General features: G+C 28.9%; 1 protein-coding gene and 1 pseudogene across 1 annotated transcript; one reads left to right on the plus strand and one right to left on the minus strand.

The window, feature by feature from the left end:
- The first annotated feature begins 7,866 nt into the window (after positions 1-7,866).
- On the plus strand, positions 7,867-12,071 carry LOC120090302 (MYB-like transcription factor EOBII). The gene is made up of 3 exons (XM_039047878.1): positions 7,867-8,258; positions 8,357-8,486; positions 11,714-12,071. The coding sequence occupies exons 1-3, from the start codon at positions 8,102-8,104 to the stop codon at positions 12,054-12,056; spliced, it is 630 nt and encodes a 209-aa protein (XP_038903806.1). The 5' UTR covers positions 7,867-8,101; the 3' UTR covers positions 12,057-12,071.
- A 4,422-nt stretch (positions 12,072-16,493) lies between these two features.
- LOC120092227 lies at positions 16,494-16,612 on the minus strand (annotated as a pseudogene).
- Positions 16,613-22,071: the final 5,459 nt, after the last annotated feature.

Consider the following 22,071-nt stretch of genomic DNA (forward strand, 5'->3'; position numbering starts at 1 on the left):
CTAAGTGTTGAACACATGAAGGCTTAGATAACAAGGTTGGATGCATACACCACGCATTGGTAAGAGTTGCACAACCAAGCTAGGACAGCAAGCATTGAGGCATGGTGCTTGACAAGGTAAGGATTTGAGCATCAAGTAGACACCATGCGTGAACGAGGAGGCGCTGGTCGAAGGGCATGTGGCCAGGTGTGGCGTTGGTAGACGCACACGAGCAAATCAGTAAACGCCAAGCGATGCACGCTAGGTTGCACGCAAGGCGCTGAACGCGGGAGCATTGAGATGTGCGTTGAGGCCTGCGGCTGGTGAGCTATGCGATGCTAAGACCATGTAGTGTCGGAGAGCTATGCGATGAGGCTGGTGAGCTGTGCGATGCCAAGGCTGTTAAGCTATTTGTTGATGTAGGCGTTGGTGTGAAGCTTGTGGCCAAGACATCAAATAAGGGTTATTGTGCTTGGCAAGACCATGGTGGACACATGGTGTGGGTGGCCGAGAGAAAGGACAAGGCATTGGCCAAGGTAATTAAAAGTTGATCACATGAGGAAGGCAAGACAATGCCTATGCGTTGAAACCATGCGATGGCTTGGTCATTGAGAGGTTAGGGAAGGCTCATGGATGCATGTGACAAGGTTGGCCTAGGCAAAGAGGTGTGCATGCGTTGGTGGTGTTGTATATGTTGGAGAACCATGTGATGGCTTAAGTATGGTTGATGAGCGCATGGGGATACGTTGGCCAAGGAGGGCATGCACCAAGGGAAAGTCATTCGTGGGGAAAGAGAGTATGACCAAGAGAGGTTATGCGATAGACTTGAGGTAGGTGAGGGCCAAGGAAGAATCAAGCGTTGGAGATGAGACCATGTGATCAAGGAAGTATGCGATCATTTGGTTGAAGTGTTCGTTGACAAGTTATATCTTGGAAAGCAAGGCTAAGTTGACAACTCATTTCGACATGTGGCTGAACAAGGGAGAGTTAGGATTAAGCCAAAGCTAGGTGGAGGCTTAAGAGGGGTGCAAAGTTGGGATTTTGCGTTGGCTAAAGGAGATGAAGTCTCTTTAGGACAACAGTGGCAAGGGTAGGCATTAGTAGCACAAGAGGAAGGCACATAACATGCAAAGAAGCTTGAGGTGTCAAGAAGAGGGGAGTTTTGGACACTTATAAATAGGGCAGGTTGGGAAGTTTAGTTCTCACAATTTACTTGTTCCTTTTGAGTGATTCTAGTGTGAGAGTATCCCAAAGGGAGTTAAGTGAAAGGCCCGGGCTTCCATTTGAGTTGGAGTTGTGAGGAAAGAGGATTTGGCGTTGGAAGGCTGAAGGCATGGTCAGATGCACAGCACAGTGCAACGCCCATCACTTGACACCGTGCTTGTGTACGAGTGTCCAACAGCCCATCGCCTAGCCCTGCCCATGCATCATCGCCAACGCGCAGACGCTTCACGCCAGGCGTGCATAGACATCCCAACGCACACTTGCGCGCGTCCCACCGCTAACCTTGCGCGCGCAATCGACCAGGTGCACACCTAGCCCAGCGCTGACGCCTAGCGCTGCGTCTCTTCCCACCCTGTGCAATGCCTAACGCCCACCTTGCAGCCCCAACGCTCGTGACTTGGCAAAATAACCTCCAAATGCTGTTTTTTGGGAAATTTAGGCCCATTTTGGTATTTTTAAAGAGGGTAAGCTGATTATTCTATTTTAAGTTATTTTTGGATTAAAATAGAATTATGGGAGTAGTTTTTGGACTAATTTGGGATTTCTTGAAACGGAGTGAAATTCAAGGAAACCGGGCCAAGAGCTATGCTAGGCAAAATCTTGAAGGATAAACAAAAGGATTGTGAGTGATTTTTATTATTTTGTTATGCTGAATTCTATATATATGTAAAGTTTGGAAAATTGGCATGATAGGGAGATGTGTTTTCTTGGATTTTATTGGTTGACTTACATTCATGATATATTGTTGTTGTGATTTGCATTGGAAACTGGGATTATACCCTGGAGAAATTGTTAGCGTGCCTACAACACGTCTAGCGGGATAATGTCGACATGTGCACATTCGGCGGGCTATAAGGGTACTGTCACATCATTCATATCTGGAATTCACGAGAATACCCGGGGAGATATATGATCATGCCAGGGTTATCCAGTTATCAGGCTGGAAAGGTTGCATTGTTGTTGTGATGGTTATCTTGTGTGAAAATTGTTTTCCCACAAATATGTTCTTTAAATCAAACTTGTTTTCATATGTTCTTAAAAGGTACCACTAATTGGGTTTTCTAGCTCACGTCTTCCAATGTTTTACTCATCCCCTCTAGGTAGCGGATAGCGGAACGTTCTGAGGAAAGCCACTCAAGATCTGGAACTGCTACTCTCTCACAGTGCGAGACTCGAATTGGGGTTATTTTTGAAAGTCATTAAGATTGTTAAAGCTAATATTGTATAATAGTACAGACCTTATAATTGTTCTTTAAAAATTAATTAAGTTCTCATTTATTAGCTTGTTGTGGAAAGAATGTTATGAAGTTGGGCAGTTGTATCACAAGGATGGTATTAGTTGCCTTCATGTCTCCTTCCGGGTCTGGGAGACAAGGCTCGGGAGAGAGTATGACAAGATTTATCTTAATAGTTGAATGTGAAGCATTCGAAGTAAGAAAAGTTCGTGTCCAACTTATTTTACTCATCATTTTAGTAAATATATATATAGAGAGTCTCAACCTCAGCACATTGTGTGAAAATGAGCTTAACTAAGTGGTAATTGACTTGTGTTTCATTCTTTAAAAACAACGGTGCAATCTCTCATTCTACAGTTGTTTAAAAAAGAAAAAAAAATCAGGCTATTATATTTTTATTTATCCATCATTTGTATAATTTAATTTAAAATTAAAATACCATTTTGGTGCATGCACGAAGTTTTATTCTATTTTGATATTTGCACTTTCAATTGCTCAATTTTTGTCCATGTATTTTCAATGAGTCTTAGATTTAGTTCTTCAAATTTAATTTCTACCAAAGTTAGTTACATAATAGTAATAATTTTCATGTAAGGGAACACTTATAATGTTTTTTTTTTTTTATAGAAAAAAATCAACAAAAAAACTAACTACAATGACTCTTTTTAAGATATATGAACTAATTAAAATTGAATAATTGAAAGTGAAAAGACTAAAATAGAATAAAAACCAAAGTACAATGATGAAAATAGTAATTTTAACCTCAATTTAACATTGTTGTAAGTATATTTATTTATTTATTATTTACTAAGACCCCATTTGACTACCATTTGACTAATACCCACGTAAATATCCCGTCAAAAGTCGATCTAGCAGGAGTTTAATTAAGTTCCCTAACAGGAGGTATATACGATCGTTTCCATCTTTGACTTTCAATTTTTTTAAATAAGCGTATATACTCTTCTTCCACCCAAGTTATTGAAAACTAAAAATAAGCACTTTTCAGAATGTTGTTTTGTTTTTAGAATTTGACTAGAAATTCGAATGTTTAGAAATTAATAATTGAAAAGACGAAAAGAAAACAAACATAAATTTAAAAAATAAAAACGAAATAGTTATCGAACGAAATTTTCACTTGCGATTTTTATATTAAATAATACTTATTCTTGTAAGGATGTTGTAAATAAATATTGTACCTTAACTTTATTTATCTATTTTTTTCCAGGAAGAAAATCTCAAGAAAATAAAAAAGATCAGCTCAATAATGGTAGACTTTTGAGATAAATGTTTGTGCGAACTTATTATAATCAATGTGACATCATTCTCATGATATTTTCAGGATATCAACGTCTTAAAAGGCTGGTTTAATAAAGTGTGTCACTTCTAATCTTATCTAAATGGAATTTAAGCACATAACTTTCAATGGTACAAAAAATAGAGTACAATGTCACTATTTTTACTCTAAATAATTCTATAATTGGAGTCGAGTTTGCATTCTCATTTTTTTAAATAAAAAATCTTTTTCGCAGAAAAGGGCATTTATTTACCATTTCCATTAAGTACAATATTAAGCCTTAATTTATATTATCCATTTATATCCTATTTTAATTTCCGAATTTTAAATCTGATTTTATTTTAATTCATAAATTTAAAAGTGCTTACTTTGGTCATTGTTATTAAAATTCTGTTAACTCTTAAATATGAGGGTGAGATGACTTATATTTTTAAATGATTAGACTGTCAAATAAATTAGATATACTAAAAATTCATTTTGAATTAGGTGGTAAAACGATTTTCTATACGAGATCTCAAAAGTAATTTTGTCTTCAAAATTTTGGCAGTTCACTATTTTAGCACATTGGTTGTTGATGTTTTATTTTATTTTCATCTTGCTCAACCTATTCTAGATGTAATTTCATGCCTAAACAGATTTCATCTTTAAAGAGAACATTATCTTAACAGTAGAGATCAAAATAAACACACTTTTAAAAGTTCAGAAACTAAAACAGACGTTATTGAAAGTTAAAGACCAAAATATAGAATAAGGTTCAAAATTTAGAGACCAAAATAGGATTTAAACCTATATTATATCTAGATTAAGATCAATGAGAACAAAAGTGACATTTCTTATGTGAATCATGTATAATATAATTACTGAAATACCCTTTTCCCATTCGAATGTCATATTTAATTAAAAGTGACAAATCACGCTGCATGTATGTCAATATGATAATACAAATTATTCAAAGTAACACAATAAGAAATAAATACAAATGATTGTTGAAAAGGTACAATTGTAATTCACAACTATTATAGTATAATCTAAAAATTGTAACATATGGGCAGTTGATATATTATTGTAAATTTGTAATTATTACATAAAAATAGGGCTTCATCTTAAAAGTAATTAGCAACGAATCAAATAGTATAGGAGTCATTTAGTTATTGAAAAGGATGACGAGACTCTTTCATCCATTAATTTCTTAACGGGTGACATCTTTCGATTAACAACTCTATGATTATTTCAATGATTCAAGAATATCAGACGCTTGCTTTACAAATTGGGTGTCCCAAAGAAACTTAGATTCCAAACTTTGGGGTTTCTAATTTTTTGAATTGGCTAACGGCAATTATGGATTGTGATTGGTTTCTTTTTTAAAAAAACAAAGCATTAGAGGGTAAGATTAGTATGTACACCTAGGCAACTCAACTAGGTTGAGACACCCCTGCATGTCCTCATCATGCCCCGGTTCCAAAAGTGTTGTATAGATATAAATATATGAACAGAGAAACACAGAACTTAGAGTTTTGATCTAGAGCTCCAATGCCCAACGGATATAAAATATCCTCCCAAAGGTGTGTCTAGCATGTTTATCCTCGTCTTGGAACGTCCTATTGTTCCTCTTCGACCAAATGCACCATGGACAAGTCACTATCAAGTTACTCCATAATATCTTCTTTCTAGAATTTTGCTGAATATGAGTATGAACATAAAGAAGTTCGGGCAGGGTGGTAGATAAAGGGTGAGCAATCACGTCATTAAGAGTAGATCATATATTAATGTGTTCAGCTATTTCACCATGATTTTTACGAAAAATGCACCACTGTGAATTAAGAAGATGATTTGTAGAGCGGGTTTGACACTTGTTATTGGTTATGAGACCGTTACTTGAACAAGATCATGATCGATTTCTTGATTTTGTTTTTCGAGTTTGTAGTTTAAAAAAAATAATGAGAAAAGTAATTCATATGAATTCTCTTCATTTTTCAACGTGGAATCAATATAATGTTCCTTCAAATAGACAAAAATTTTATAAATAAAAAATATATAAAAAATCGATTCTTCTTCCGATGGTAGCATGATATTTCTCAAATCTCAAAAAATATCTTAATCTAAATAAAGTAATATTTTTAGAAATTTCATGTTCAACAATATCACAAATATACGAGAAAAGATAAATAGCTTAAGACCTCATTATTTAGAGATATAAAATTTATTGATTTTTTCCCTTATAAATGAAAGCATGTAATAAAGAGAAAGGAAAATGCCGTAGAAGAATTCAATTATTATTAAAATTCCTATGGCTATTTCGCATGAATATCAATGCATGTGCATTAAACCCTAATTTCTCCTATTCCCACACGCGTGTTTTCATCACACACGTGCAAATCCTTACACACGCACTAAAAAAAAAAAAAGGAAAATAAATGAGAAGCTAATATTAAAAGAATATTTTTAGATAATATCAGTAAAATATCTCCGGTATTATTGTAATTATATACTTTTTTTTTTAGAAAATATTATTGTAATCCTATTCTTTTACTATCGATATTAATTAAATAAAGTGTATAAACCTAAAATGACCAAAATAAAGCTTCAAATATTGTCGAAAAATAAAATAAAACATCAAATTTTTGGTGCATGAATAATGTTAGAATAAATGGTATGTGATTATTCGTGTAAAGTTGCATTATTTTATAAATGAATATGTCTTTTTCGTAATTAACCAACTTGAAGAAGAAACATGACTGTTTGAATAACCACTAATAGTCTATAAATATATGTCTCTTATTCAAATTGCATTGAACAACTTTTTCATAAGCATTTTTCTCTCATAAAACCTCTCTCCCTTTTTATAAATTTTTGCAAGTTCGTTTTATTTCCACAAAATATAGTTTTTTGGATCTTGTGGACGGAGTGCTACTTCCATAAGAAAGTTAATATTTTCTACCTTGGAAGACAATTACTCATGAAACTCAAGCACGAGAGTGAGTAAAATTGTTTGAAGGAGACAACAATAAGTCATTTGGCTTAGATTTTCTTCGATATACCAGATTCTGTATTTTCTGATTTTTGGTGATACCATTTATATAACAAATAGTAATTGAAAATATATTATTGATACTATATGATTAAAATTGAATTAGTTAATAACTTTAAATAATTATTTTCAAATACAACTTTTTCTCCAAGTTTTCATTTATATGAATATGATCAGACGTCTTTCTAAGATAATATATATATTTCTACATTGTAAAAATGAAAGATCTCACAATCTTTATAAGATAGATTGAACTTTTATTTTCATTGTTAATTGGTTTTAAGATAGAGTCTCATATTATCTAACATGATATCAAAATCTCGTAAAGTCCAAATGAATATTTAATTAAAAAAATTAAAATTAAAATTCAATGACCAAACCAAATCGATACCTTGTTGCGATCAAAACATATATAAATGAATTGATCTAAATATTAGCATTGACCTTCTTATTCTTAATGGCTATTAGTTTGAATCTTCACCCCAATGTTTTGAATGATAATATAAAAATGGTTAAATTATTACTCGTTTAGTCACTTAAACTTTCAAATTTATATTTTAATTTATTTGGTTGAGAAAATTTAAAAAGTGTATAATATAAGTCTTTAAACTTTATCTATGATCTATAAACTAAAAAAAAAAAAATCCTACTAGGTCCTTAAACAACATTGAAAGTTTAGAATTCCTATGGACAAAAACTTTAATCTTATATATAATAAATCAATCCATTATTAATTTTTAATATCTCAGACATCTATTAAAAATAAAATTAAAAATTTATAGACCTACTAAATATTTTATAAAGCTCAGATACCGGTTAAACTACTTAAAAGTTTAAACGCGAAAACTTATAATTCAACCTCTATATATATGAGAAAAAGAAAGAAAGGAAAAGAAAAACTCATACCTTGCTCTAATTAATTAATTATAAGATCTAACTAATTAATAAATAACACTTTGTGTTTTTAAAAATATTTGAGATAATTAAATGTATGTGTGTTGAAAATCTTACACCGAAAAATCAAGAGACACCACAAATATTTATAAGATAGATAGACTATTCCTCCCAGTCACATAAGTATTTGCCAACGTCATATAAATGAGTTATGTATATATATATCACATCATCATTATAAAGAATATAAGAGAGAAGTAAAAGTATGATAGCATGTACTTACAAAGCTCAATATTAGTAACAAGCATCTAATCTTATTTGGCTTCTCTATAAAAACCCTAGCAACCCCTTTATCTTATTAACTCTTCATCTCTCTCTATCTTCCATCTTTTTCTCTCTTTCTTTCATTTCTCTCTCTCTTTGAGGAGAGATATTATAGAAAAAAATATGGATAAAAGAGCATGCAACAATAATAATAATAATAATTCACCACAAGATGTGGAGGTTAGAAAAGGGCCATGGACTATGGAAGAAGATTTGATTCTCATCAACTACATAGCCAATCATGGTGAAGGTGTTTGGAACTCTCTTGCTAAATCTGCTGGTAATAATAATCTAACTCTCTCCCTCTTTTCCTCAAAGTTTCTTTAAAAAAACCCTAATTTTTTCCTTCTTCTTCTCCTCGATAAAACGTCGTTCCAGGTCTAAAACGTACCGGGAAGAGTTGTCGACTCCGGTGGCTGAACTACCTACGTCCCGATGTCCGACGAGGCAACATCACCCCGGAGGAACAACTGTTGATTATGGAACTGCATGCAAAATGGGGAAACAAGTAAGTTTTTTTTTTTTTTTTTTTTGGGAAGTCTTTACGTATAAATAGTATTAATATAAATATGTATTTTCAAATATGACATCAAATTCCAATTCGAACTAATATACATTATATCTTTTTTTTAATATATAGTTTAACGTGTAGAAGTAAAGGGAGAATTTAAATATTGGACATATAATCGATATAGTTATAAAGAAAAAAAAATGTTATAAGATTTTATCAGGTCTAAAAACCGAAAATTAATCAATTTTTATTGAGAAAAGGAGGATCGATGACAATTTTTTTCTTCTCCGGTTACCAGCCGACCGGCCGACCGGCGGAATTGGGGTGAGATTTTGGAGTCTCATTTTAAAGGATTTGTAGGGGAGAGAGAGAGATGTTTGGTAGGAAGAATACTTTGAGGCTTCCATGGCCACGAAAAAGATTTGCAATTGNTGTTTTAGATTCATGGCCACCAAAATTCTGATTTACCTATATATATATATATATATATTTAGATTCTCATTTTTCAGCACGTTTTTTTTTTTGTTAATTTTTCTATTATCTACTTGAGAGAATTGAAAGAAAAAAAAGATTTTGCATGGGGTATGTAATAATTTTGATTTTTAACTTTTTTTTTATTCTCTAAGAATGAACAAATATTTCTTTTCCCAATTCATATTTTTCGTCGGAAGTTTATTTTATTTTGTTGTGTTTATTATTTTTCTAGATTTTCTCACGTATCTTCCTTCTTTCTATTTTAGATTATTTTTGTTAAAAAAAGTCTAACTATGTGTTAAAAAATATTACATGTATATTTTTTTATAATTAATTTATATTTTCTAAGAGATCAAGGTTGGTTCTTTATTACTCTTTTTTTCTTCAAAGATTTTAAAGTTTATCTTTAAGAAATCCAAGCCAATATATTAGTACTATTTAATGAGATTTAATTATCAAAAGTAGAAAAAATAATGATTATATTGAATGAGATCTTTACATAAAAGGTAGAGAGAAGAAAGAAAGAAGAGCAATTAAGTCCTCTTAATTAAACAATGATTAGGTGTAACTACACATTTTCATATAACCAATTTTAATTACATAGTAAAAAGACAATCCAATTATCTTTTCTTAAAAGAATATTTGTCATGTGGTAAAATTTAACTGCACAACTAGATGGACTTGTACGATTTTTCCTAAATTAGAAAAATATAATAAAAGGTCCATAATTTAATTTATTATTACTATTATTTTAAATTAACGTCATCCCTACTAACCGTTTTAATAATTAAAAAACTATATATAGTTCAAAAGTAAAGTTTTACTGTTCTCTATGTCGCGAGCATAGCTCAACTAGCATATAATATTTATTAGCAATCCATAGTTTGAATTTTTCGTCTTTATTGTTTTTTTAAAAATACATATATAATATACATGCACATATGCACGTACCTCATATATCAATATATGTATATAAATACTAAAAGAAAATTAGTAAAAAATTATATTGAAAAAGGAAATTAAGTTATACATTTATTTGAAGAAAAATATGTGTTTATAATTACAGCTGGTGGGAATATAAGGAAAAAGAGAGGACATTTTGCAATAAAAGTTTTCCATTTTTAGCTAAACCCACAGCACTTAGCCACATGGATATTCCTTTTTATTCATAAGCAAAAAGAAAAGGAAATTAAAAAAAGACAATAATTTTAGAAACAAACAAACAGCCACCATTTTCTTTGTCTTGATATGACCCAATACCCTTTTACCAAAATTAAAAAAAAAAAATAAAAAATAAAAATCCATAACTTTTGTTTTTGGCTCTACCCATTGATATGGCTAAAATTATAATAAATAAATAATGCAAAAAACAATTATTAATATTTTCCAAAACTTGTTGATCATCATTACTCATCTAATTAACAATCTAAAACTAAATAAAACTATATTTTCTACTGATGTTTTGAACATTCAGGAACTAAAATGATTGAAAGTTAAGAATTTCCATACTAAAAAATATGTTTGAAATTTTAAGATACCAAAAGTGATTTATTCAATAAAAAGATTATTTTTAAATTTTTAAATTTTTAATTATTATTATTATTATTANATACCAAAAGTGATTTATTCAATAAAAAGATTATTTTTAAATTTTTAAATTTTTAATTATTATTATTATTATTATTTTTAAATAGAGAGTTGAAAAAAGTTGTGAGGGGGAAAATGAATATTCTTTCAGCAGCCATTTTGAAGAACACTACCTGAGATTCAGCATTGTCTTCTCAAGTTGGAAACTTGAAAATGAATCTGACATATATATATATTTTTTTTTGGATTTGATTTTGTGAACTTTTTTACAAAATCCTTACAAGATCTTGGGATCTTTAGACTCCTTTAAATACAAGAAGTCATATGTGGAGGAGATTGATTTTCAGCCATAGAACATGACCAATCAAATTTAACCCACAAATATATGAAATACATAAAATAAAAATAAATAATTGCCTCATATTTTCATGGCTATAAATGCATTTCATTTTATCTCAATTCAAACATGTGTGTAAATATATATTATTATTGCACATTTTCTGATTTCCATCTATTCTTGTCTTGGTTGTTGATGATTATTCTTGTTGTCCCATTGTCATTTTCCCTATATTTATTATTTATATCATCAATAATATATGACGGTTATTTCAAAACTTTTATCACTTTTTAAATTATAAATATCACTTTTATCAGGTTCAAAATTATTCCAAAATACGTCTTTAATCTTTCAAAATTAATTATATATTTTTTAATAGAATATTAACAAAATGATTTTAACCATTTTGAAATTGTCAAAGTTAGTTACTAGCTAACATGAGCATAGACTCAACTAACATAAACTTGTAATATCATCCTCACCTCAACCTTGGGGTTCAAGGTTCGATTGCCCACTTTATATATTGTCAAAAAAATAAAAATAAAAAATAAGGGTTTGTTTTGACAAGATTATATTATGAGATAAACATGAGTTTTTATCTCAAAGTCAATTGACAATGAGATGGATAACTTAATTATTTTTTGTTAGGACCGAATGTCTGTTTAATTTGGACTTCTTGAATGTCTTTGATATCATATTAGATAAACATGAAGTTTCATCTCAAAACCAACTAACAGTGAGGAGAAGTGATAACTCATGTCGTATCTTATGAAGATGTTTCTCCATCTTTCTAATGTATACGTTATGTTTGAATATATTCGTATAGGTGGTCAAAAATAGCAAAGCATCTTCCGGGAAGGACCGATAACGAGATAAAAAACTATTGGAGGACGAGAATTCAAAAACACATAAAGCAATCCCATGTGTTCCACACTCCAAGCAGCACAAATATATTACTATCTCAAGATCATCAAATAAATGAACAAGCTGCAAGTTCAAGTAGTTGCCAAATTTCATACACAATGGATCCAATGGAAACCTATTCTCCTCCAACATACTCTCAAAACATTGATGCTTTTTCAGTGCCTTTGCCCCCAACTGATAATTCCAATGACAATTATTGGAGCATGGAGGATCTCTGGTCTATGCAACTTCTCAATGCTGAATAAAATCAAATAAATTAAAAAAAATATATATTTGGATGATATTTTGAACTTAAAATATTTCATTATTTTGGTTCAATATATCATTAGGGTTGTCTATATATAGTTTGGAAAAAATATATATGTATATTTTTCCAGTTATATTATATATATATATATATATAAGTAGACTAAAGCATATATATGGCTTTTGTGTTTAAAAATTTGCATATTTTCTCTCTTATATTTATATATATATATATCCAAATATGAGTATCATTTCCCCTTGATGTACATCTCTCTCTTCTATCATGCCTTATAATATTAGGGCTATATTGTGCTAGCTACCTTATTGCATAGTGTTCGTCTGTTAATTGGTTTAAATTATAATATATATATATATATATAACTGTTAGGTTAAGGTCTCTAAACTTTAAAATTTGTGTTGTGTAGATATCTAAGCTTTAGAAATGTTTAATAATAGGTTTTTAAATTTTCAATTTTGTTATAATAGTCTCTGTACATTCAAAACTAGTAAAAATTAATTGATAAATTAGATACAATACAAAATTAAACTTTATGTCTAATAATATAATCCTAAACTTTCAATATCAATTATATATTTTTTGAAAGTTTAGAGATCAAATAAACACAAATCTGAAAGTTCAAGGACCTATTAGATATTTTAAAGTTCAAAGACCAAATATATGTAAATTTAAAATGGTTGGAAATGACTTTTGGACTTAGGCTTATAGGAAAAGTTAAGGGGAGTAGGGAGCTTTGTCCCACATGTATAGATTTGGAATTGCTTAGAAAGTATAAATACCAAGGCATTCTAGATGAGCATCCAAAGTGTGTTGGTGACGGAAGTATAACCTTTCACCACATGTGTGTGTCGCTATTGTCCATCTAGGCAGGTTTAGGCAATCGCACTTGTGCAAAAAAAACCAACTTTTTTTTATTATTACTTAATTATTTAATTTTTTTTAATACTGTTCTTTTGTCCCGGCTGTTCATTTGTCTGTTTATGAATGTTTATATGACCGTTCATCATCTACTTATTGTCTCTTCTACTATTTAATAGAGATCACACATGAGAGAGGAGACACACAACTGATTGTTTCTTACTTCCTCTTCTGTTTTCATCAAATTGTTCTTCTGTTTTGAGCAACCTTCTCATTGATTCTAGTCCATTTTTTCGACGAGTGCACGCCTGAAAATTTGGAGGCTGCGTTAATCTTGGGAGCCAACCGACATAGCGATTAGCACCGAGGTCACACTATAATTGCTTTCAAGGCATGATTTCTCCATGGCGTAGCAACCTTTCGTGACATTTGTTCTAACCAAAACTTCATAGACTAAACTTATTTTAACTTTTTTTTTTTTTTTTGGAGTTTCCAAAATGTTCACATATGTGATAACTTGAAAATGGTAATGGAGTAGGATTTAAGTGCTTCAAAGTAATTCGCTTTCTTTGAAGTAAAAGTTCATAAAACCATTTATTTTCTTTCACGAAACCATGTATGGCCAAAAGTTATGGGGAGGATTTGAGAATATGGAATAGGAATCTAAAGTCTAACTTAATATTATTCTAGCTCAACCATCAATGTCATGACTATTGTAAAATATTTGGTCAATTTCTAAAAGAGTTTGAGGAAGAATTCATCTTCATTATTCATGCAAGTTGCAATCCATTTTTGAGAAAGCAAAAGGGTTGGTCATAGATAGTGACATGAATATCATTTTTTTTTTTTAATATTGCGGTGGAAAAATAAATGATTTGACTTCAAAATCGATAATTCTCGTCAATTGAGCTATATTCATGTTGATAATATTATTATCACTCTAAAATTTAATACATGCACGTACTTTCCCACCATGTGATTAATCCTAATTCTACTATTTAAACGATATCTTGTTTTTCAATATTATATTTTAATTAGAGAGAAAATATTCAAACCTTAAACCATAAATACGTACTATTTGATCAGTTATGGTTAAGTTGGGGTTTTAATTTCTTTCTTATAATGGCAATTTATTTATAATCTAATAATTATCTAGATATCTCACTCTCTACCACTCTCAATAATTTAGGATAAAATAACTTTTTCAAACCAATTTAGACAATAATATAAATGAAAAGGCATAACAATCTTTATTACCAAATAATTAATAAGAGATTGCTTTTTTAAAAATGATGCTCAAAACAACTTGAAAACAAGTGGTTTCTTTTTTTTTTTCCCCCCTATTTTTAATTTAATAAATGAAGCTTTATAATTATTGCTTACCAAACTAAAGCCACAAGAAATTGACACGTAATGAAAGAGAAATCAAATCCATACATAATTCTTGTCGAGCAAGTGAAGCCTTTTTTCCTCCTCATCTTTCACATAAATACATATCCCATTCTCTTGCATGGCCATGCAACCTTGAAAGATCGACGTGAGCCTAACTCTTGCATTGCTCAATTTTGAAGCAAATTAAAAGTCTTTCACATGTGATTCCCTACATTCATGTCCACTCGTTTTAACATGTTATCACATGTCGAGTATTATCGTAATCTCACACCATCTTTCTTTCATTCAAAAGTAATATTTTAGTGCAATCTAGACTACACTAAGCTTCATATTCATTATGTTTTAATCACATAATGAAACAAAAAGTTTTTCATGTGACAAACATTTGATTGGATAACTGAGACGTGGGTCAGGATGTGTTAAATCACTAATTGACCCACAAGTTTAAATTGTGATGAGTTATGGTAAATTTAATTGTATTAACTTGTGGGTTTGAAAATTTGTAAAAGACCTAACAAATAGAAATTAATAATAATTGGGGAAGAAATGACATTGAGTTCAAACACATGGCCTCCTCCTTTGATACTAAATTAAATTACTGAATACCCGTTTGAAATTAACCAATTAGTTTTGAAATGGATCTCCATGTTATCTAATATGGTAACAAACTCATAAAGCCTAAACGAGTATTTAGTCACAAAAAAAAAAAAAAAAATCGAGTTTGATCCAAAAGTGATCAACCTAAAGAGACATCCATCTTGAGAGGGCATGTTGAGGATCTCACACTGAAAAATTTAAGGGACTTCAGAATCTTTATAAGATACATGAGCTACTCCTATCATTGTCAATTAATTTTAAGATGTAATTTCATGTTAAAGCTGCACAAAGATGAGTGTGACTCATGATGCACCCAAGAATATTTCTTTAACAAAATGCTCCCATGTCGATATCATAGTAGTTATGTTTTGGTTGTTCGTCATTTGTATTTCACAAAAAAAAAACATGATAGTGTTGAGATTTTTTTCATGATGAGTTGTTAATTTGTTATCATTTGATTTAGGTTTTGTGATTGGAGTTATTGTAAAAGTTTTAATTAAAAAATATGAAGTAATTAATTAAATAAAATCTCATCATTTGTGATGAGGTTTCTTAAATAAAAGCTAGCACACACATGTATATTTTCTATTGAGAACTAGGAATGTATGTAGGGTTAAAATATTTAGGTAAGGTGTATGGGTAAAATTGTAATACACATTAGGAAAAATTTAACATGACATCATACTATAACTATTTTAGCCTTGATACGGTACATACCTCTAAATCCATTTTCTATAACTAACTTGATCGATAAATCTTATATGTTATAATCTATTGACATGATCGTTTTCTAACTTTTTTCTATCAAAGTTTGAATTTTAAAAGTCATTCTCATCGATTGATTTCTTTGGAGTTAGGTATTCCAATATGGATTGAAATAATTATTGGTGAAACAATACGTTTTAAAATGTGTTTAGTATAAACTTCGTATATATAGGTTTTTGAATGATTTCAAATAATCAAAAGTGTCATTTTAAGAAATAAAAAGCTTAATAATTAAATAAAAAAAGACTTTTAAAAAATTTAACTAATTAAAAAAAATTATCTTTGGAGAAACCCTTTAAGAGATACATCTAAAAATGACTTTTGAATTAATCCAAGTTTTGAAAAGTACTTTTTATTGTTAAAAGTTTTTTTGAAAGAAAAAATTATGATAATCTAAAATCATTTCAAGAAGTAATTATACACAATTTAAATTATTGATTTTTCTAAAGGTACTTATAGAATTTATTTTGTTTGGAAAACATTTCTTTTCACACGTGCAAACACCACCCTACTAATTAAGCTGGGGGGCAGTCAACCCTAAAAATTACAAGTTTGTTAACTGATATTTAAAATCATCCCAAATTCAACTTTAAACAAATTATTTGAAAGTATATATGGATACTAGTTGGAATTCACATGACTAAATAATTCATTTTAGAAAATATATTTTTTTAAAATAGTTAAATCTCTATTAAGAAATACCGATGTGTTAATTATAAAATTAATTTGTCTCACAAAATGTCAAAATAAAAATGGTACTGTAGAAAATCTAAACTCACCTGATCTCTCTATGATATCTTAAAAAGAGGTACAACATGAGGACTTCCCAAGTGGTTTCCCAACTTAGTACTACTCTCGTCCAAACACGCTTAGCTACGGAGTTTTGATAGGATCTGATGCATTAATGCTGGTATGATCGCACCCAACATGAACTCTCTATGATATCATGTTAGTTTGATTATCACCACCCGACTTAAAAGCTTAAGAAATTTTATATGTATAATAAAAAATGACATAATAATAAGATGAGAAAACATTAGGTACAAAAATTAGGTAGAAAGGATAATAATGGGAGGTTGCAATTTAGAGAGTACCAAACTCACAACTTTACATCCAACTCCTTATTCAAACAAAAGATTGGAAAAGAACCCTAAATGAGAAGTTTGTTGTTTCATGCACTATCTTTTATAAGAAAGTTTTTGAAAACAAATAGACATATTTTGTTATGGAGGCTTTGGCCTTTGCCTTTATTTTGCCTTTGAGAAAGTGATATCTCTTATTTTATCAGCCACTCATTTTTCTTTTTCTTCACATGTTTTTTGTGCTAATTAATTAATAATAAAATATAATGTGTTATGAAGAAGATTATTCAATTGCAATTTCCATCCCATGTGAAATTTGAATAACTCTCACATGTTGGGTCGGCCATGAGAAAGAGTGAAAACAAAACCATATATTTAATTACTAGCTTTCATGGCTTTCCTTTTTCTTTATATTCGAATATTTCAAAACAAAACGAAAGCGGTTAGAAACGGATAAAACAAGATACAACTAATTTATATGAAACCTAAATTAATCGAATAGATTTGAACGCAATGATATCTTGCTTTGAAACTTAACTAAATCTTTGTTGAGTTTAATACTCTCATCCTATAGTTTTACTAATGCAACAAATGTTTCTAATATGTCTAAGGTTCTAAAAAATCGATCTGAATCCTAAACCTAAGGCATTACAACTAATTAACAGCAAAATAATAACAATAACAATAACTAGGAGAACTGAATATTAGAATGATCCTTCAACTTCTTGTGATAGTATTATCATTAAATTAGACTAAAAAGATAAAATCGATCAATTTAAGTAAATTTATGTCTTTTTAATACAGTCATAATCTTATCTAATATGATATTAGTATTTAATTAAAAAAATGTAAATTTTGAAAAGTAATATTGTTATTTGCAATTTATAGGAGTTTGAATATTCAACCTCGCTTAACTTTAAAAATTTAAATCACCATTAACTTTAAGTGTTTAAATTGTTAAGTTAAAAAAATATATTTTTTCATTTTTTTTACATACTCTAAACAGTGTCGGTATGCATGTGTGTGTATGTCCCTTCAATTTTCATACAAATATATGTGTAGTACGTTTGTATCTATAACAGGTAGAATATTATAGTTAAATTGCAATATATATATATATATATTTAAAAAAAAAATTCCCCATACTTCTTCATTTATGTCTAAAGAAATGTTAATCTTTTTTCCATAATCCTTAAGTTATTTTATTATTTCTTTTTTCTTTTTTTATTATGGTTAAATATTTATAAAATTTTTAATGCAGATGTATTAAAATATTCTTTTGAAGTAATGGTTTCAAATTAATAAATGATTTAAATGCAAAATTGAAAGATATATGATTTTATTATTTTAATATGCTTTATGAAAAATATAAAGCTAAAAAAATGTAATTCTTGACTGCACACATATTTTAGTCCGTTAAGAATAGTGTCTGCAAGAGTAATGACGATGCTTAACCGATTAAGCTATATGGTAAATTTCATTATTTGATAACTTATGTTTTTTCGTTTGAAATTATGTTCTAAATTAGTTTTTAAATTTAACTTCTCTTAAAACATTCCATCTTTTCTAACTAAATTAAAAACGAAATCATATCTATTATTCCATGTCTTTTAATATCAACAAATTCGATTCACTTTTTCTATAAGTACAATTTGCTCAAGCTTATAGTTTATTTAAAAATATAATTATCATATCTTATAATAAATTTAATATTCAATATCAATTTAAAATTGTCAAGGGAGAACAAATTGCCTCGTCAGCAGAAGGAGCCATGTAGAAGCTGATATGAATGCTCTCGCTGGTATCGCTAGTGTGTATGCTCTCGCTGGTGTCACTGGTGTGTATGCTCTCGCTGGTGTCGTTGGTGTATATACTCTCGCTGATGCTGATGTGTATGCTCTCCTAACAACATCTGCCATATAATTATTCTTTACCAGCTATACAAAAGATTCGTTAGTTATTTTTTGTCCTTATTCTAAAACTTAAGTGTATATATCTATACATCACTACCCTGTATTATGTGCAGGGAAAAGATTTAATATACGAAATCAAATATACAGTAAAGGAAAGAGAAATTGCTTTCTTAGATCTTCATCTTCTATTGCAACTTTTTCTTCTTCAAGCTTAGCTTATACAATTGCTGGAATAAAATAATTGAAATAATATATTTTATTACAACAATCTAGTTTTAATACTAAATTACAACAATCTAGTATTAAATTTTCAAACACCATAATATAAGTTTTAAATATAAAATTGAAATTTATTGGCACTATTCTTACTTCATGTCAAACCTTATTTTTCAAAAGTATACAACTGTCAACATTATTTTAAAAGCTAAAATAGTTTTAAACTAAACTTTATTCTCATCATCATTAGTGCGAGTAATAATATCACTACTTTTTTTTAAGGATGAAATTCTTTTACTGTTTTTGTCACTATTTTTAACGATGAACTATTCTTAATAATGTTACTATGGATAATTTTAGGATGTATTTAGTTTAACTTTTCAAATATTTAATTTTAAAAATAATTTATTTTAAAAAAATTGAAGTGTTTGACAATTATTCAAAATAATTCTTGAAATACTTTTAAAGTTTATTTTAAACTGTTTTTATCAAAAAATTTTAATAAAAAATGACATTTTAAAAAAATATTTTTTTTTCTCTAATAGGAAAATTTTATAGAAATGATATAAATAAGGCCTTAGTTTATTATCACTAGATTATCTAATAGGAAAATTTCAACCGATAGAAAAAATGTCAAACTATTTATAGAAATGATAAAAAAAAAAAGAAAAAAAAAACACTTATATACACTGATAGACTTCTATCAGTATCTATCAATGATAGATTTTTATCAGTTAGTCTATCACTGATAGACATTGATAGATTTCTATCAACCTTGATAAAAAAAAAGATTAAATAGACACAGTTTCAAAAAAGTTTCAGAATGGAATATGATTAATTACGTATCTACTATTATTTGGGAGAAATGAGTCATTTCTCGTGAGATCGAAGTTAAGGTATACTCCTTTCTATGCTTAACTTCATTTCTTGTGAGATCGAAGTTAAGATATACTCCTTTCTGTACTTAGCTTCATTTCTCGTGAGATCGAAGTTAAGGTATACTTCTTCTATGCTTAACTTTCTATCTTTTCCTCCTACTAGTTAAAAGACTCTACCCTAAAGAAATTCTATGGATCGGATTCCCTTTTCCAAATAGGACATTTATCTCAATTCCCTCTGTTTATCGAGATTTAATTTATACTATATAGTTATGTCAATGTGACAATTTGATGAACCTATTAATTGTATTTCTTTTAAACATAAACTAATGTCCTACAGAGCATATTTTACATCTCTATAACAAGGTGAGATCAAAATCATCACATGTTCTCATGATAGCTAATTATCTATTTACTCTATTGAGACTTGAGATTTAAGGAATTTCTATCATCTTTAATTCTAAGTCGCTATATAACATGTTTAGTGTGAAAACACTTTGATTTTATATATTGTTCTTGGAGGGAGGATAAATTTTTCCTGGTCGAGCTGGTGGTTCATATCTTAGGTTCTTCTTTACATCGATGATTTAAGGAGATGTCTATTTCAAGATAACACAGTTATGTTGGAAAACAAACCAACAATAGGTTTTTTAGTACTACATGGAAGGAAAATTCAAACAAGTCAAAAACTTATCGCCAAGACACTATATGTCAATTCAGCTAGGCTCATTTTTAGATTTTCTTTTAGTATGTTTAGCTCTTTGAATTCTGTTTCATTGATTATTTTCATGTTTATTTTCAAGGCATTTAAAAAATATATAAAAAGTAGTAATTACAAATATCGCAATCATTTTTTTCTAGTTTGCAAATATATTGGAAAAATAAAGGTCTAACTTAAAAGAAAACTTTAACGAATTATTTTTATATGAGTAACATATCTACTAAAAGATTTGTTATATATTTTAAGTTATTTTAGAATGACTAAAGAAAAAAGTATTTATTTAAAAAAATCATTTTTATTTAAATACTTTAAAAGTTTTTCAAAAGTTGCTAAACACTACAATTTTTTTTTTTCAAAATGAGTCATTTTCAAAATTATACACTTAAAAAGTTAAACCAAACATACTCTAAATATATTGGTAATAGTATTATTTCACTGGTATATATAGTTACATATTTAATCACAAATATTATAACATCATCTTTTCTATTTTGCAAATATAGCAAAAAAAAAAAAAAAAAGTTCAGCCTAAAGAAAATGTGAAAAATTAAATTATACCAAACCCTAATATTAAATATACTTAAAATTATAAATTAGTATATTCACTCTTATACTCATAATCAGTATAAAGTATATTCACTTATATATTTCATATTAGATAAACATGAATTTTTCATCTCAAAGTTAATAATCAATAATAAAAAAAGGAGAATTATCAATGATGTTGATTTTTTTTTATCTTTTTGATGTGAGATCTTCAATCTAAAATAAACAAGTTCGGGACTTTTTTTTTTTCCTATTTCAATGGACTCGATCTCAAATAGTGAGATGCTCTGTCCTTTTATACATACGTACGTATTCAATTTGAAAAAAGAGGGTATTTTAAAATTTATATCGGTATAAAATTAAGAAAATTTTAAAGTCCAATCAATTATGGAAATACCATCATGGTGCCCATTTGGGAGATGTAATGGAATTGCATATAGAAAAAAAAAAGTTTTAATGGTAATTCATGATGATATGGATGGACCATGCTTTATTCCATTATATATGATACTTATCGAATCCATTTTGATTTATAAAAATTATTAAAATTTATCAAAAATTTTATATTGTCGTGAACATAATTTAATTGGTTAAAAAATATATTATCAATTAAAAGACCGCAAAAAGTATTTGATAAATTACATTTGAACTACTAATCCAAACATAATACATTGGATAAGACTCCAAACATCAATAGTAAAGATTCATGGTTCAATCTCCTGACAAAGTAAATTTGTTGAACTTGAGAAAGTAAAAAATATAACTGAGTTGAGTCATATTCACATTAAGTGATTTTAAATTTTTGCATAGTATATCGATTATGGGAGTACATTTGAAAAGAGACCATTTAGAATTATCATGGAAATGATTATCTAGTGTTTAAATCTAAAATTAAGAAATCAATTCAAGTTCTTAGAACAAGAAAAAAAAATCATTGTACGTACATATCTTCACAATTATATGCTATTATCTATTTTGAGTATAATTTCTTGTAACTTTGTTTTTTGTTTCATTCAAAAGGTCTCTT

The sequence above is a fragment of the Benincasa hispida genome, chromosome 11 (assembly GCF_009727055.1).
Source record: "Benincasa hispida cultivar B227 chromosome 11, ASM972705v1, whole genome shotgun sequence".
Lineage (NCBI taxonomy): Eukaryota > Viridiplantae > Streptophyta > Magnoliopsida > Cucurbitales > Cucurbitaceae > Benincasa > Benincasa hispida.

Coding starts and splice junctions, on each gene's coding strand:
- LOC120090302 (XM_039047878.1), top strand. CDS start 8,102: ATGGATAAAAGAGCATGCAACAATAATAATAATAATAATTCACCACAA. Junction 8,259..8,356: donor CTCTCTTGCTAAATCTGCTG/GTAATAATAATC, acceptor ACGTCGTTCCAG/GTCTAAAACGTACCGGGAAG. Junction 8,487..11,713: donor CATGCAAAATGGGGAAACAA/GTAAGTTTTTTT, acceptor ATATTCGTATAG/GTGGTCAAAAATAGCAAAGC.